This window comes from Xenopus laevis, chromosome 1S (assembly GCF_017654675.1).
Source record: "Xenopus laevis strain J_2021 chromosome 1S, Xenopus_laevis_v10.1, whole genome shotgun sequence".
In the NCBI taxonomy this organism is placed as follows: domain Eukaryota; kingdom Metazoa; phylum Chordata; class Amphibia; order Anura; family Pipidae; genus Xenopus; species Xenopus laevis.
In genome coordinates this window covers 200977254-200990271 of record NC_054372.1, presented here as the reverse complement: position 1 = coordinate 200990271, position 13018 = coordinate 200977254, and the positions used below count along the sequence as shown (strand labels likewise).

The 13018-nt window shown below is 39.9% G+C and overlaps 3 protein-coding genes across 3 annotated transcripts; all 3 read right to left on the bottom strand.

The window, feature by feature from the left end:
* Nucleotides 1–284: 284 nt before the first annotated feature.
* LOC121398737 lies at nucleotides 285–1438 on the bottom strand. Its single transcript, XM_041577792.1, has one exon. It carries the CDS (start codon nucleotides 1243–1245, stop codon nucleotides 532–534), a length of 714 nt encoding a protein of 237 aa, XP_041433726.1. The 5' UTR covers nucleotides 1246–1438; the 3' UTR covers nucleotides 285–531.
* Nucleotides 1439–9531: 8093 nt separating this feature from the next.
* Nucleotides 9532–11072, bottom strand: LOC121399563 (zinc finger CCHC domain-containing protein 3-like). The gene has a single exon (XM_041580718.1). It carries the CDS (start codon nucleotides 10892–10894, stop codon nucleotides 9752–9754), a length of 1143 nt encoding a protein of 380 aa, XP_041436652.1. The 5' UTR covers nucleotides 10895–11072; the 3' UTR covers nucleotides 9532–9751.
* A 159-nt stretch (nucleotides 11073–11231) lies between these two features.
* On the bottom strand, nucleotides 11232–12698 carry LOC121399562 (zinc finger CCHC domain-containing protein 3-like). The gene has a single exon (XM_041580717.1). It carries the CDS (start codon nucleotides 12444–12446, stop codon nucleotides 11247–11249), a length of 1200 nt encoding a protein of 399 aa, XP_041436651.1. The 5' UTR covers nucleotides 12447–12698; the 3' UTR covers nucleotides 11232–11246.
* Between the last annotated feature and the right edge of the window lie 320 nt (nucleotides 12699–13018).

Below are 13018 nucleotides of genomic sequence, written 5' to 3'. Positions count from 1 at the left end.
ATTGACATCAGCAAATCCCTTCCATGAGAAGATCTGACATTCCAACACGTTACCATGTATTGAGCTGTGCCAAGTAAGCCTCAACTTCCGTATCCCGTAATACCATAGGGAGAGAACAACCCACCAAGTCTCCTTCATTTCCAGATTAGTCAAAGTTGACCAATCACAAGAGGACTATCACAAGAGCTGTCAGTCACATAGCCCTTTGCCTAGACTCTATGACAATTTGACATCACCCAAGGTTTCAACAAAATTTTTATTGAACCAGCTTTATATAAAAGCAAAGATAAAATATATAATCAAATCAAAATAAATTCTCATATACAACATTGTGCATTTCTTTAACATATCAACAAAAAATACTTCCCAGACTTTATTAACATATCATTTGCATTTCAGAAACATTTGCATATCTGCATATCATTTTCATTTGCATATCATTTCAAAAAACTTTATTACCATTTTTTCACAAAGTCAAGTATTTTCTTTCTAACTTCTTTTTCTGAAATTCTATCAAAATCCACTCTTTTTCTAAAGGCTCTTTTTTTGTTCTTCAGACCAGCCATCAAAAAAACTTTTTATATCCACATCAGATTTATCTTTCCAATATTCATACAACATATCACATTTAGTTTCAGTTTTTTCTTGACTTGTTTTCCTTTTTGTTATTTGTTTTTTGGCCACCGGTTCACCGATCTCATCTGTTTCCTGGAGAGGACTTTGCAACCCCCCAAAAAACACATCTTCAAAGGAAAGGGTTAAATCAGGTAGTATTTCAACAGAAACAGCAACCCCCTCCCCCGCTGAAACAGCCTCTCCTTCCTTCGTTGAGGTTGCCTCCCCCTCCCCCACTGAGACAGCCTCATTAACTTCATCTGGAACAGTCTTTTTAAATCGTTTTTTCCGTTGAGGGCATGCAGTATACAAATGTCCAATCTCTAAGCAGAGGTTACATTTCTTTGATTTAGTACAGTCTTTGGCAAAATGCATATTACTGCCACAATTAGTACATGTATTGTAAGAATCTGCACCATGTCCATAATTCCTGCATTTTTTACAAAAACTTGGCATTCCTGAAAAAAAGACATCAAAATTTACATTCCCCAAACGAAATCGTGCAGGGGGTAAATGGTTCTTTTTAAAAGTCACCTTGAACTTGAATTTACAAGCCCACACTCCGATTTCATTGTAAACTTTTCCTATGAACAGTACCTTTTTACAATGGTTCCGAAGAAAAAGTTCCATTTCATTCAAATGGGCAAACGGAGAATAAGCTTTCACTGTCAGGATTATCTCTTCCTCTGGATGAGGCACAACTTTAACTCCATGAAGTCTTTCATCATCAGGACTCTGTTTCCATACTCTCAGGAATCGCAATGTAAGAAATTGCCATCTTGATTTAGTTATTTCATATGAAAGCTGTTGTTCAGGGAACTTACATGAAGCCCTGATTATCATAACAAAGGTTTTCCTGTGACTACTAAGGCCTATGTCTGCTGTGGGGACCATAAAACTGGTTGTGTATGTGAGAAAACTTGCTCAACAGGATGTAGGCAAGTTGGGGGTTTATCACAACATCTTGGCAGTTGGGAGGGTTCCTGTGGGGGCAGGTGAGAACCCAGGATAAAAGAACTTGGGACAAATGTGAAGGGGAGAGCTGGGCAGCGGAGAGAGAGCTGGGCAGCTGAGAGGAGGCAGCTAGAGAGCGGGAGAAGCCAGAGGAGCCTGGGACAAGACAACATGTGAGGAATGAAGACCAGAGGGGAAGGCAGAGATGAAGCCGAACTCTATTAACCTGCCTTTTTGGTAACAACTATGGAGACTTGTGTAATCTTTAACTGTAAATATTGTAATTTTTGTTTAGTCTAAGTGTAATCATTTATGTAGAACAATCAATTGATTTATTTTACAATATATCACTTTACTATACGCTCATTGGTGTGGATTCATTGTCTGCTTGCTCAAAAGAACCAGAAACCCTAGTAAGTGGGTTGAGGTATATTATTAATATTGATATAATATTATTAATATTGATATAATATATATAGAAACTTACAGCAAGAAAACGCTCTCTGCATCGAAAGTCACATCATATACACCTCTTTTGGGGTAATCCTGGATCGCAAGGATCTCCTTCCTCTAGACACCTCCGAAATCCTCCAAAATAGTATCTGCAATATGCAGAAGCAGATTTTCGCGGTTCACCTCCTGGACGATAATTCGTATTGAGTGCTTAACTCGTGCGTAGCCCGGGACCAAGAACTCTTCCAAATCCATCTTGACAGGACACTCCCAGCGTCGCCGTAAAGGACTCCACTGGAGTGGGGTGATCGCCACCCGTTGTCAGAAGAACGGTCTCTCACAAAAAGCAGCAAGAGGCTTAAGATGGTTAATGCCAGCAATGCCTGCTAGGCCAAGAAGAAATGTCTTCCGACGCCAGATCTTCGCCAAAAGGCAGAGAAGCGATCAATTTGACGTCACCCAATTATCTTTCTTTAACTTTATTTACAGAAAAAACAAACAAACATAAAGAAACATTTTTTTTTTTTTCCACAAAACTAACATATTCCAAGATGTAGGTCTCCATAGAAATTCAGCATTAGTCTTCCCTAAATGTTTTACATCTCTTAGAAAATACAAATACATTTTTGCTAGATATAATCCAATACATTGCTCTGGAGTTATGTTATCACGTTTAAGCAAAAGTATATTACGAACTTTCCACAGTGATTCCTTCATGCAGTTTACAGTATACCATGCACGTAGTTTTTTATTCTTATTATTGCATTCTAAGGTACCAAAAAATGCATCATTCATATCAAAGTTTTTTACATCAAAAACATTATACAATAAAACAAACAATTTTCCCCATACAAACATAAACACAATCCCAAAAAAACATGTTGAACAGTTTCTTCATATCTACACTTTTCTCTAGGACACACTTTGGTTGTATCCAAGCGCCTCATATACTGAAAAGACCTAGTGGGTAAACAATTCTGCACAATTGACCATGCTAAGTCTTTTTGATGATTTTCCATTTGCTTTTCTGACACATTTCTCCAAATCCTTTTGCTTTGTTCAACAGAAGAATTGTCCACAATAATAACATCCTCTTTAGATTGGATCCATTTCGTTAATTTCTTTTGGTCAGATAAAAAGTCCTTAGGGGCATCACTTAAAACATATTTTTTAAAGATTTTTTCCAATAAAATGTATTGGGAGGAAACATTCATTAAAACTGGAATTGTTAAAGGGAAAGTACATAATTTATATTTTCTAAAGAAAGCTCCAGCACAATAAGATATAAAACAAGATTGAATTTCAAATTTTTTAAGATTTCGATAAATAAAACAAAAGAATTTAACATACAGGAATCTTTCAAAATCAGGAAAATTTTTTCCACCATTTTCTTTTGCTCTAATAACCTTTATTCGACTTAACTTTTCCATCTTAGAATTCCATAGGAAAATGAAACATAATCTGATTATTCTCTTCATATTTAGAGTAGAAGGTGGAAAAATCATTGCAATATACAACATCATTGGCAACAGTACTGACTTAACAATTAAGGTTTTCCCTTCCATTGTCAGCCCTCTAAGTGACCAATACTGTAATTTTTTCTGCATTTTTCCTAGTAAAATATCCCAATTAGGTTGACCATCATTTTCTGCACCAAAAAGAATTCCTAAAATTTTTATTCCTTTGTCTTGTATTGTCACTTCACAATTAACATTTTCCCAATTACCTATCCCCAAACACACATTTATTTACATTTATCTTAAACCCAGATGCTTGACAATAAAATTTTGTTAACAAAAGAGCTCTTTGAATTGCGGCCGGCTTTTCACAGAAAATGGTTACATCGTCCATGTATGACACAACTTTAATTTGAACACCGTTACCACCCGATACCGGAACTCCTTTCACCATTTTATCTTTTCTCAAAGCACATAACAATGGTTCTAATGCAAATATAAATAAGATAGGGGACAATGGACATCCCTGTTTAACCCCACTCAATAGGGGAATTTCACGTGTCCTATTACCATTTATTTGAATTTCACACACAGTTTGACGATAAAGTGCATGGATTTGATTTAACATAACATCAGGTAACCCCATTTTCTTTAACACTGCAAGTAAAAACTAATGGGAAACACGATCATACGCCTTTTCGAAATCTAAGGATAAAATTGCTAAATGTTGCTTACGGTCATTAGAATACCATATTATATCCCGGATTAGGGACAAATTATCCCAAATACACCTTCCGGGCACCCCACATACCTGATTATAATTAATTACTTTTTCAATTACCAACTTAAACCTGTTTGTTAATAATTTAGCAAAAAACTTATAATCAGAATTTAATAAAGAAATTGGGCGCCAATTTTTAATATCAGAAGTATCACCTTTTTTATGAATTAGAACCACAACACTTTTTCTCCAAGATGATGGTAAAACCTTCGCATAAAAACATTCACTAAAAAGACCCAGCAAATCCTCCTTTAACATTCCCCAAAATTTCATGTAAAATTCAAAAACGAGGCAAATTCGCCCATCACTAGTCATCTAGTAAAGACACATTCATTTTCCAGTAATTTTTATTAACCTTTTGTGTTCCCAAGCATGACACCTTAACCAATAATAAATTATGATCAGAAAAAATATTTTGTACCAAAGTAGCACTAATAGGATCCAAATTCTGTGACACAAAGGCAAAATCGATCCTTGAACTTACATTCCCATTTGTCCAAGTGTAACCAGGTTGATTTTTATTGCACTTTGCCCACACATCAGTAAAACCTAGATCAGATACCATGTTTTTTAAATAATTAGCTGATTTATCCATTGTTATGTTCACAGCCCCCCCAGCCCTCTTCTCCCCGGGGAGAACACAATTAAAATCACCCAATAAAAACATTGGCTCAGAACCAGGTAAGAACAAATTCAAAGTAGCAAAAAGATCAGATCTTAATTCCTTTTCAGGTGATGCATACACATTCACAATTTGAAAACTTATACCATTAAAGGATACTTTTACCAAAACCACTCTCCCAGGTATAATATCATGAACTGCTTGAATTTTAAAATCATGACCTTTAAAAAGAATAACCACACATGAAGATTTACCATCATTACCACCTGACCAAACCGATGGACCTAAACTCCATTCAGTTTTTAATAAATCATAGTTTGGCATAAAATTTAAATGACACTCTTGCAGACATAAAAAATGGAAATCAATTGTTTGTACGTAATCGAAAAAAGCAGCCCTCCTCTGAGGACTCTTTATGCTCCTGACATTTAAGGAGCCAGTTTTAAAGATAAGGGTCATAAAAGGAAAACATTTTAGCCATTATCATGAAACTCAGATCCATCTGGTGGTTTAACCCCTGAACACTGCACACCAGATGACTCAGCTGAAACCTCCATCTCATCAGCAGATGATACGCCTTCCCCAGAGGAAGGAAACTGATTAATCTCCTCTGTTGGGTTTTTAGCTTTTTTCTTTTCCTTTTTGGTTTGTCTACTTTTCTTGGCCTTAGGACCTAGGCTTTTGTTTCACACTTTCCTCCTCAGACCTAGGACCTTCAGTGGTAGCAACAGAAACCCTTGCTCTGCTGCGCTGAACCCTCACCTCCTCCACCTCAGGTTCTGCAGGTAAAACAGTGACCTCATTAGCATTTACCTGCCTGGCTGCTTTTGTCCTTCTATGACAAGAGCTGTCAGTCCCATATCCCTTTGCCTAGGCTCTATGGCAAATTAGCCATTGCCTAAGCACTCCCATGATAAAATCTAACATTCCAACACATAGCCATGTGTTGACCTGTGCCTAGTAAGCCTCAACTTCCCTATCCCGTATTACCATAGGGAGAGAAAAAAACGGCAAAGCCTTCTTCATTTCCATATCGGTCAAAGTTGACCAATCACAAGAGGACTTTCCAATCCATGTTAAAGAATGCCTGTCAACAACATAGCCCTTTGCCTAGACTCTATGACAATTTGACATTGCCGCTATCCCGTAATACCATAGGGAGAGAAAAAACAGCAAAGTCTTCTTCATTTCCATATCGGTCAAAGTTGACCAATCACAAGAGGACTTTCCAATCCATGTTAAAGACTGCCTGTCAACAACATAGCCCTTTGCCTAGACTCTATGACAATTTGACATTGCTGCTATCCCGTAATACCATAGGGAGAGAAAAAACGGCAAAGTCTTCTTCATTTCCATATCGGTCAAAGTTGACCAATCACAAGAGGACTTTCCAATCCATGTTAAAGACTGCCTGTCAAACAACATAGCCTTTTGCCTACTATAGATTCCTCCTTGCCATACAAAGAATAGGAAGACCCACAGCCTTCTATGACAAGAGCTGTCAGTCCCATATCCCTTTGCCTAGGCTCTATGGCAAATTAGCCATTGCCTAAGCACTCCCATGATAAAATCTAACATTCCAACACATGTCCATGTGTTGACCTGTGCCTAGTAAGCCTCAACTTCCCTATCCCATATAACCATAGGGAGAGAAAAAAACGGCAAAGCCTTCTTCATTTCCATATCGGTCAAAGTTGACCAATCACAAGAGGACTTTCCAATCCATGTTAAAGAATGCCTGTCAACAACATAGCCCTTTGCCTAGACTCTATGACAATTTGACATTGCCGCTATCCCGTAATACCATATAGAGAGAAAAAACAGCAAAGTCTTCTTCATTTCCATATCGGTCAAAGTTGACCAATCACAAGAGGACTTTCCAGTCCATGTTAAAGACTGCCTGTCAAACAACATAGCCTTGCCAAACAAAGAATAGGAAGACCCACAGCCTTCTATAACAAGAGCTGTCAGTCCCATATCCCTTTGCCTAGGCTCTATGGCAAATTAGCCATTGCCTAAGCACTCCCATGATAAACTCTAACATTCCAACACATGTCCATGTGTTGACCTGTGCCTAGTAAGCCTCAACTTCCCCATCCCGTATAACCATAGGGAGAGGAAAAAAACGGCAAAGTCTTCTTCATTTCCATATCGGTCACAGTTGACCAATCACAAGTGGACTTTCCAATCCATGTTAAAGACTTTCTGTCAAACAACACAGCCTTTTGCCTACTATAGATTCCTCCTAGCCATACAAAGAATAGGAAGACCCACAGCCTTCTATGACAAGAGCTGTCAGTCCCATGTCCCTTTGCCTAGGCTCTATGGCAAATTAGCCATTGCCTAAGCACTCCCATGATAAACTCTAACATTCCAACACATCTCCATGTGTTGACCTGTGCCTAGTAAGCCTCAACTTCCCCATCCCGTATAACCATAGGGAGAAGAAAAAAACGGCAAAGTCTTCTTCATTTCCATATCGGTCAAAGTTGACCAATCACAAGAGGACTTTCCAATCCATGTTAAAGACTGCCTGTCAAACAACATAGCCTTTTGCCTACTATAGATTCCTCCTTGCCATACAAAGAACAGGAAGACCCACAGCCTTCTATGACAAGAGCTGTCAGTCCCATATCGCTTTGCCTAAGCACTCCCATGATAAAATCTAACATTCCAACACATGGCCATGTGTTGACCTGTGCCTAGTAAGCCTCAACTTCCCTATCCCGTATAACCATAGGGAGAGAAAAAACGGCAAAATCTTCTTCATTTCCATATCGGTCAAAGTTGACCAATCACAAGAGGACTTTCCAATCCATGTTAAAGACTGCCTGTCAAACAACATAGCCTTTTGCCTACTATAGATTCCTCCTTGCCATACAAAGAATAGGAAGACCCACAGCCTTCTATGACAAGAGCTGTCAGTCCCACATCCCTTTGCCTAGGCTCTATGGCAAATTAGCCATTGCCTAAGCACTCCCATGATAAAATCTAACATTCCAACACATTGCCATGTGTTGACCTGTGCCTAGTAAGCCTCAACTTCCCTATCCCGTAAAACCATAGGGAGAGAGAAAAACGGCAAAGCCTTCTTCATTTCCATATCGGTCAAAGTTGACCAATCACAAGAGGACTTTCCAATCCATGTTAAAGAATGCCTGTCAACAACATAGCCCTTTGCCTAGACTCTATGACAATTTGACATTGCCGCTATCCCGTAATACCATATAGAGAGAAAAAACAGCAAAGTCTTCTTCATTTCCAAATCGGTCAAAGTTGACCAATCACAAGAGGACTTTCCAGTCCATGTTAAAGACTGCCTGTCAAACAACATAGCCTTGCCATACAAAGAATAGGAAGACCCACAGCATTCTATAACAAGAGCTGTCAGTCCCATATCCCTTTGGATAGGCTCTATGGCAAATTAGCCATTGCCTAAGCACTCCCATGATAAACTCTAACATTCCAACACATGTCCATGTGTTGACCTGTGCCTAGTAAGCCTCAACTTCCCCATCCCGTATAACCATAGGGAGAGGAAAAAAACAGCAAAGTCTTCTTCATTTCCATATCGGTCACAGTTGACCAATCACAAGAGGACTTTCCAATCCATGTTAAAGACTGCCTGTCAAACAACATAGCCTTTTACTATAGATTCCTCCTTGCCATACAAAGAATAGGAAGACCCACAGCCTTCTATGACAAGAGCTGTCAGTCCCATATCCCTTTGCCTAGGCTCTATGGCAAGTTAGCCATTGCCTAAGCACTCCCATGATAAAATCTAACATTCCAACACATAGCCATGTGTTGACCTGTGCCTGTTAAGCCTCAACTTCCCTATCCCGTATAACCATAGGGAGAGAAAAAAACGGCAAAGTCTTCTTCATTTCCATATCGGTCAAAGTTGACCAATCACAAGAGGACTTTCCAATCCATGTTTAAGACTGCATGTCAACAACATAGCCCTTGGATTAGACTCTATGACAATTTGACATTGCCGCTATCCCGTAATACCATAGGGAGAGAAAAAATGGCAAAGCCTTCTTCATTTCCATATCGGTCAAAGTTGACCAATCACAAGAGGACTTTCCAATCCATGTTAAAGACTGCCTGTCAAACAACATAGCCTTTTGCCTACTATAGATTCCTCCTTGCATTACAAAGAATAGGAAGACTCACAGCCTTCTATGACAAGAGCTGTCAGTCCCATATCGCTTTGCCTAGGCTCTATGGCAAATTAGCCATTGCCTAAGCACTCCCATGATAAAATCTAACATTCCAACACATAACCATGTGTTGACCTGTGCCTAGTAAGCCTCAACTTCCCTATCCCGTATAACCATAGGGAGAGAAAAAACGGCAAAGTCTTCTTCATTTCCATATCGGTCAAAGTTGACCAATCACAAGAGGACTTTCCAATCCATGTTAAAGACTGCCTGTCAACAACATAGTCCTTGGCCTAGACTCTATGACAATTTGACATTGCCGCTATCCCGTAATACCATAGGGAGAGAAAAAACGGCAACGTTTTCTTCATTTCCATATCGGTCAAAGTTGACCAATCACAAGAGGACTTTCCAATCCATGTTAAAGACTGCCTGTCAAACAACATAGCCTTTTGCCTTCTATAGATTCCTCCTTGCCATACAAAGAATAGGAAGACCCACAGCCTTCTATGACAAAAGCTGTCAGTCCCATATCCCTTTGCCTAGGCTCTATGGCAAGTTAGCCATTGCCGGTTTTATCAGTAATAAAGTATCAAGTAGGAAAAAAAACCACAATTACTTTACAACATCACGTGAAACCAATATTTATTCTTTTTAAAAATATACAACAACAACAAAAAAGAAAAACTTTTATTTTACTCCTTTACTTCAATCTTCGGATGTAGTCCAAGATATGAAATCTCAGATATTCCTCCGAAGTATTTTCAAAATCCACATCTGCTCGCAATGCAGCTGTTTCCTCTTCCGTCCAGCTGTCAATATATTCTTTAATAGCATAGTCAGGTTTGCATTTATATTGTCTAAACAAAATCTCACCTCTTGTCTGGACCCTCTTCTGTTCACTCTCTTTTGGAACTGGGAGTTGCACTTTTGGAACTGGGGGTTGCACTTTCACCTCCACTTGTGAACTTTCAGTTTTCCTTTTCTTCTTTTCCTTTTTTGAAGAGTCTGGCCTCTTCACAGCCAGACTTTCCACCTGTAAAGCAATGGCTTCCAGACCACTCACCCCTGGGTCCTCAAGGAGCATTTGCACCTGTTCCGGATCCCCGGACTCACCAGATGAGATTTCCTCCTGACTCACAGTTTTACTCCTTTTTGGACACGTTGAATACAGGTGACCTACTTGAAAGCATAAATTACACTTTTTAGGGTGAACACAGTCTTTCGACTCATGAGTAGACTCACCACAGTTTCCACAATCTTTGCAGTTTTCGGCTGTATGACCATACGCACGACATCTTCGACAAAAAACCGGCATGCCTGAGAAATGGCAGTCTAAATTGATGCCTCCCAACTTAAACCTAGCTGGAGGTAACTTGCCTTTCTTGAATTTTGCCTTGAATTTCACCTTTGATGTCCAGATTCCGACCTCACTTAGAATTTTGCCTGAAAAAGTCAATTTTTCACAAAACTGATTAAGCACAGTCTCTACCTCCTTTATACTCACGAAAGGAGAGTACGACTTCACCACCAAGATGACTTCCTCCTGCGAAATGTGAGGAAACACTCTGTATCCACGTAGCCGAACATCTTCACGATTTCCTTCCAGAATCTTTAAGAAGCTCAAAAAGATACCTTCTCCATTGAAAGTCACATCGTATACTCCTCGTCGCGGATAATCTTGAATCGCCAGGATCTCCGTCTTCCTGACATGACCGAATTCCCCGAGGATGGCTTCAACGATGTAGCGCAGCTTACTTTCTCCTTCGATCACCTCTTCCACCACGACACGAACCGAATTCTTCAGCTTAGCGAAGCTTGGAACGACATCTTCGCCAGTGTCCATGTTCTCAACGACACGCTTCCAGTTTTCACTGAAGTGTTCAATCTCTTGCACTCCCGGTTTCCCCCTTGGCTTAGGGTTTCCACCGGAGTGAACGATCGCCTCTCGTTGCCTGGAATCGTGTGCCCTTATAAGGACACACACCCTCCAGGCACCCAATGGCCAAGACACTAGCTGTTCCCCGAAGGTTTTTTTTTTTTTTTTTTTTTTTTTTTTTTTTTGTTCCCAATCAGCTTGTCTGAGGAAGTAGTTAGGGAAACCCCAACCACAATCTCATTTACGCATCATTTGGAACACTAAAATTTATTTACACAAAAGAAAATTTCATTTACACAAAAGAAAATTTCATTCATCATCATTTTTTTTTTTTTTTTTTATATCTTTTCATAAACTCAAAAATCCGTTTCCTTGCTTCAGGCACCGGAAGCTTTTGCAAACTTCCCATCTCTTTTCCAAACTGACTCTTCTTTTCTGTCGGCCAAGATGCAATATACTTATTTAACTCTACATTTGACTTTTTCTTCCAATACTCCACCGATCCTTCGTCACTTTCTTCATCACTTCCACCACTTTCTTCATCACCTCCTCCAGAACTTTCTGAGTCCTCAGACTGACTCTCCATCTCTTCAGTCTCTTTACTCTCCTGTTTCTTCTCCTTCTTTTTCACAACAATTCTTTTACCAATTTTTTCCTTTTCACTCACCCTTTCAGGTGACACAATGTCAATAGAAGCATCCATATTCTCCAAAGTTTCATCATCTATTCTTTCCATCACATCCACCTTTCTCACCTCTTCCTTCGTTTCAACATCTTGTTTTACTACTTCCATCTTTTGTTTTCTCACTGGACAAGCAGCATACAAATGCCCTGCTTCAAAACAAAAATTACACTTCTTCGGACTTGTACAGTTCTTCTCCTCATGTCCCGACTCTCCACAAAACTTGCATGCTTCACATGTATCAGCTACATGCCCGTAACTTCGGCATTTCCTACAGAAGACAGGCATTCCACTAAAGAAAACGTCAATATTTACCTTTCCCATCCGTACTCTTGCTGGCGGCATTTTCTTCTCCAAAAACCAAGCACTGAACTTGTATTTTGATGTCCACAAACCATGTTCGTTCCAGATTTTGCCTCCAAACTTCAGCCTCTTACAATACTGACTTAGCACCGCAGTAATTTCCTTCAAAGGTAGTACTGGTGAGTAGGTCTTTACCACCAGAACCACTTCTTCCTGATCAAAGTGTGGCAACACCTTGAAACCTACTAAACGGTCTTCGTTCTTCTTCTCCTCCATCACTTTCAAGAAGCGCAGAAAAGACTTCTCCTCAATGAACGTCACATCATATATCCCTCTTCTGGGATAATCCTGCAACGCCAAGATCTCCTCCTTCTTTACCTTTCCCAGGTCGTAAAGAATTATCTTCACGACGTACGCCAACCTCCTTTCCTCACTCGATGGATCCAAGGAAATGATCCGCATCGAGTTCCTCACCCTTGCGAACAAAGGGACCTCCTCTCCAGCCGCAATCTTCACTCCTTCCAGAGCAGTCATCGTCACCGACTTCGCACTTTCAGTTCCCTCACTGAAGCGCTCGTGTTAGCTCACGTGTCAGCTCGATCACTCCCGGCTTCACCCTTGGCTTGGGATCTCACCGGAGTAAGTGACCGCCTCTCGTTGCCCGGAGTAAATATGCTCTTATAAGAACAAATTCCCTCCAGGCACCCAATGGCTTCGATACTAGCTGTTCCCCGAAGGTACTACACTTGATCTTAGCCAAAAGGCCGAGAAGCGATCCAGGAATGTCAGTTTATGATATAATCTAACATTCCAGCACATAGCCATGTGCCTAGTAAGCCTCAACTTCCCTATCCCGTATAACCATAGGGAGAGAAAAAAACGGCAACGTCTTCTTCATTTCCATATTGGTCAGAATTGACCAATCACAAGAGGACTTTCCAATCCATGTTAAAGACTGCCTGTCAACAACATAGCCCTTTGCCTAGACTCTATGACAATTTGACATTGCCGCTATCCCGTAATACCATAGGGAGAGAAAAAACGGCAAAATCTTCTTCAATTCCATATCGGTCAAAGTTGACCAATCACAAGAGGACTTTGCAATC